Source organism: Arachis ipaensis, chromosome B1 (genome assembly GCF_059453495.1).
Source record: "Arachis ipaensis isolate K30076 ecotype BB chromosome B1, ASM5945349v1, whole genome shotgun sequence".
In the NCBI taxonomy this organism is placed as follows: Eukaryota; Viridiplantae; Streptophyta; class Magnoliopsida; order Fabales; family Fabaceae; genus Arachis; species Arachis ipaensis.
Genome location: NC_142436.1, coordinates 55,903,973 through 55,909,052, shown reverse-complemented (window position 1 = coordinate 55,909,052; position 5,080 = coordinate 55,903,973). Strand labels below are relative to the sequence as shown.

General features: G+C 43.3%; 1 protein-coding gene across 1 annotated transcript; it reads left to right on the top strand.

Annotated features, from left to right (window-relative positions):
* Window positions 1-3,760: 3,760 nt before the first annotated feature.
* LOC148576643 (uncharacterized) lies at window positions 3,761-4,585 on the top strand. The gene has a single exon (XM_088502763.1). It carries the CDS (start codon window positions 3,761-3,763, stop codon window positions 4,583-4,585), a length of 825 nt encoding a protein of 274 aa, XP_088358889.1.
* Window positions 4,586-5,080: the final 495 nt, after the last annotated feature.

Below are 5,080 nucleotides of genomic sequence, written 5' to 3'. Positions count from 1 at the left end.
TATCTATTTATACACTTCCCAATTCTGGCTTTTAGCACTTGGAGTGGGCTTTTTGGACTTATATGAAATGGATCAGAGTTGCACCTGTTGCTGCTCCCAGGGAAACGTTGCGTTCTCAAAGTGAGCGCAGCGTTCAGTTTTCCACGCGTACGCGTCCCAGACGTGTGCGCGTCCTTTTGCGCTTTTTGCTCATCGACGCATACGCGTCATGTACGCGTACCCATCATTATCAATCCTCAGCTCCCAAAGCTCATGCGCTCCTTTCACGCATACGCATCATCAATGGTGTTCACTTAGTGAGCGCTACGTTGGCTTAGTGAGCGCTGCCCCACGCGTGCGCGTCATGTACGCGTACGCATGGGTAGCAAAATCTCAATTCATGCTTCAGCGCCAGCCATGCGTGCGCGTGATTTGTCTCAGGTGCACCATCGATGTGTGCGCGTCAGGCATGTGTGCACGTCGTTTGCAAAACTTTGCCTCCAATTTTGAATCTTGCCCGAAAACGCTGAGTAAATGAATGTAGCGCTCTCTTTGAAAATGAGTGCCAAACACTTCCACATGTACGCGTCATGCACGCGTACGCGTGGGTCTTCAAAAATTTTCCCTGACGCGTTAGCGTCCTGTACGCATGTGTGTCGCTTACTGAGCGTGGCGTTCTTTCTTTGAATGCAACGCTATTCTGCAGTGCTCCTCCCTCCCTTCATTTTCTCACCTAAAATCAACCAAACAAGTAATCAAAGTCTCACCAAAATCATAAGAATTTGCATCATTCATTTTAATCACTTAATTCTTGCATAAATCTCATGATTTTGAATAAAATAAATGATGTTTGATTGAATCACAATAATCATGAAATTCCACTCCAACCATTTACTTATTGTGCAAGAAAGTGCATAAAACCTAATGAAACAAATGAAAAATGCTTGTGAAACTAGCATAAGATGACTTGTCATCATGTGCGCACGCACAGTCCTGTGTGCATGCACACCTTATATATTTTTGAAAGTGTGTGCACGCACACACGGGGATATGGATGCTATTGGGAGCGCTAGCACGCTCTATGCGCACACACAACCAACGAAGTTTTGCAAGTTGTGCGCACGCACAGCCTTGTGCGCACGCACATGATAGAAGGTGCATTCTGTTGAGGGCATTTGCATGCATTGTGCGTATGAGCAGAATGGAAATTATTACTCCCTGTGTGTACGAACACTTCTATGTGTACGCACACTGCCCTATTTTTTAATAAAAATCTTGTTTTCAACTGTTTCACCTTCCAAGCAAGCTTGTAAACTTCCGTGACACTTATGTAAGACTCTTTTGCTTGTTTTTGGTATCAAAACATAGAAAAGGTCCTAGGAGATTTAATTCGGTATTTCTGGTAAAAAATTAGAGAACAGAGGCTTAGGTTTCTGGTGTACTGAGGACGGATTGGCTGAGAGAGATGATGAAGTACTGTAATGATGATTGATATAAAGAATTGTGGAAATTATGAATTGACAGTGGTTGAGATGATTCTGGGACTCAGAATGAAAATTATGAATTGCTAGTGGTTGAGATGAGTCTGGGACTCGGATTGCAATGATGAGTTATTGATATACTGAGAATTGTTGAGACGCTATGCGCCTGGCAGGGCCGGTAGGTTAATTCTCCCTGTCGAGGTCATGGCGGCGGCGTAATGGCGGTAGGTTTATCCCGCTTACACTGAGATGTGAGGTCCGTGCTAAGAGTATCCTGCTCATATCCCTTCAGAATCACTAGAGTGTGCAGGCACTGACATCCTGGACGGTGTTTCGGGCACCATATCTCGGAGGTTCCCATTATGAGACCGAAGGGCGACATCTCCATGGAGATGTGTCAAGTTGGCAGTTGAATCGACAATGTGATATCACAGCCAATAGGACAGACATTCATCATGTGCATCTTTTATCTGCATGCTTGCTTTGCCGACTTGAATTGTATGCCTAATTGTATAACATGCCTAATTGCCTAATTGAATTACCTAATATACATGCTTATACTTGTGCTTTCCTTGCATTGATATTATCTATGTATTCTACTGGGATTGAGGAGGTTCGGAAGGTGGTGGCGAAGGAATCGCATGGCGGTTAGGCTGGCGAAGGCTGTAGGACAGTGGAGAGTTGTAGTTTAGAAATCCACTAAGATAGATTACCTTTTTTCTTTGTGGTTCAAAGTTAATGTTTTAATTTTAATTACGTTTTAAGCTTGAATCTCATGATGGATATGAAGCTTTAGGATTGCCTCTGGCGTCTAGGAGACTTATATCTTACATCACTGGGCACTGTTAACATACTGAGAGCCTCCGGTTCTCATACCATATTCTGTTGTTATTTTTCTGATGCAGGTTGCAACCCACCTCGTTGAGTTGCTTGGTGATGACAGAGCGGGGGGATCTCTATCCCGTTTTGAAGTCATTTTGATTATTTTGTTTAAGATCTCTCACTTTTGTATTTATTTGGCCTAGCAGATTACTTTGAGAGGAAAATTTGTATAAACTGTTTTACTGTCTAAAATCTGTTTATCTATATGTAACTAGCCGGCTTAAACTCCGCGACCAGCGGCTAGATCTCTATATTATTATCTTTTGATATATCTATATACATATACCTTGATTCCCGTACGTATATCTTGTGCTTCGTTTAGTATAGCTTTGTGAGAACGTTTTGCGCTTTTCGAACTCTGTTTTTGAGCTTAACTCTTCATCGGGCTTCTATAATATATTATTTCTTTCATTATAAATATGTATAAGCTTTAGAATTATCGTAACCTTTAATTAGCCTTTGCTTTACGATGCGAGGTAAGGCTTAGGGTAATTAGGGTGTTATATTTAGTGGTATCAGAGCGGTTCGTCCTCGTGAGCCTGAGCGATGGACCGATTATGCTTCATTGAATACTCTGTGTCTTTTTCTTTGATGCTATTTAGATTATCTCATTGATATTGCATGGCATGCTTGTTTGTGAGTGCCTTTTTGGGATAATTGAAGCACTAGGCTTTTGACATTGAGACTGATCACCTTGATATCGATTGTTTGGTGCAGACCGGAACCCTAATGGCCACTCACAGACGAGGTCGTACGCATTCATGAGGAGAGACTGGAAATGAACGACCGGCCGATAACCATGCCGAGTTCATGGCGGCAATGGCTAATCTTGCGAATACCATGGAGGCGAATGCTACTGCGACTCTGCAAGCTATGCAGAAGTTAGGTCAACCAGCTGAGAATGAAAACGGTGATGGAAACAGGAATGATAATACGAAAGGAAATAGTGATAACTTGGGAGGTGCTCCTATGACCTTGGCTTCATTTCTCAAGGTTCATCCACCGACTTTCAGAGTTTCGAACAACCGACTGAAGCAGACAATTGGTTCTGAGCCATGGAACGCGCATTACAAGCTCAGCATGTCCTGGCTAATCAGTAAGTAGAGTTCGTGGCCTATTAGTTGTTAGGAGAGGCGCAACATTGGTGGCAAGGAGAGTACCAGTTGCTGCAACTTCCGAATGCAGAGATTCCTTGAGATGTATTCCAAATAGCCTTCTACAAGAAATATTTTCCAGAAACAGTCAGAGAGGCAAGAGAATTGGGGCTTATGCAGCTGAAGTAAGGCTCTTTGTCTGTGGTGGACTACACTAGCCGATTTGAGGAGATCTGTAGGTTCTCTAGGGTGTGTCAAGGTGCCCCGGAGACCTATGAGAGCTGGAAGTGTATTAAGTACCAAGGAGGCTTGACAGATGCTATTATGACTGCTGTGGCTCCTCTTGAGATCCGAATCTTTTTAGAACTGGTGAATAAAGCAAGAGGGGTTGAGGAGTGCACAAAGAAGGTAGCTTCGTCAAAGGACACTCGTGGAGGAAACACTAATCGTGGGCGCGCAAAGTACTTTCAACCAAGAGCCCAAAGCTTCAAGAGAGGAGGACACGTGCCTCAAGGTCAAGGCAATGTTAGGAGACCCACTTTTGATCAGTACCACCAGGCGAGAGGGAAAGGTAATCAAAGTAAGGCTTTCCCAGGTTTAACTTGTGATCGTTGTTGGCGTTTTCATCTGAATGACTCTTGCAAGATTGGTATAGGTGGTTGCTTCAACTACGGATTGCCTGGTCACATTGCGAGAGATTGCACTCGTGGGAAGAAGGCTCAGAATGCGGGCGAAAACCAACAAGGACGGGTGTTTGCTGTGAACGCCCAGGATGCGGTGAAGGTGGATCCTCTTATGAGAGGTATATACTTAATTAGTGATAAAACATTGGTTGCATTATATGATACTGGAGCTTCGCATTCTTTTATTTCATTTGATATGGTTGAGGAATTAGGATTGAAGGTGTCAGAGTTAGCATTTGAATTATATGTGCATACCCCGTATCAGACAGTTATGACTAGGTCAGATTGTAGGCAAGTAGATTTCAAGCTTGAGAATAGAGAGTTTATCCATGACTTAATTTGTTTAAAAATGGTTGGGTTGGAGATGATTTTGGGGTTTGACTGGATATCCAAGAATCGGGTTTGTTGGATTGCTTTGAGCGATCAATTCGATTTATGCCGGAAGGAGAAAATAGAGCAGTGGTAGCCGAGGGTTATTACCTGAAATCTGTAATGGTGAACTGCAGTGGAAAAGAGTGTCAGGGTTATATATTATTGGCTGCTAACGCTTTGGGTGACGCACAGAACTTAGATTGAATTTTGGTAGTTAGAGACTTTCCAGAAGTATTCCCGAAAGATATTCCTGAGTTCCCACCTCAAAAGGAGATTGAATTTGCGATTGAATTGGTGCTGGGAGCCGGACTAGTATTGATTGCACCGTGTAGAATGGCTCCGATAGAGCTGGCAGAACTAAAGGCTCAGTTGGAAGAGCTTCTGAACAAGAGGTTCATTCGACCGAGTGTATCTCCGTGGGGAGCGCCAGTTTTATTGGTGAAGAAGAAGGACGGAGGAATGCGACTTTGTGTGGATTACCGACAATTGAACAAAGTGACTCTGAAGAACAAGTACCCGCTGCCAAGGATAGATGACTTAATAGATCAACTGCAAGGAGCTGGAGTGTTTTCTAAGATTGACTTAAGAT

What these genes read in the sequence shown, in the direction of transcription:
- LOC148576643 (XM_088502763.1), top strand. Translation starts at nt 3,761, where the DNA reads ATGACTGCTGTGGCTCCTCTTGAGATCCGAATCTTTTTAGAACTGGTG.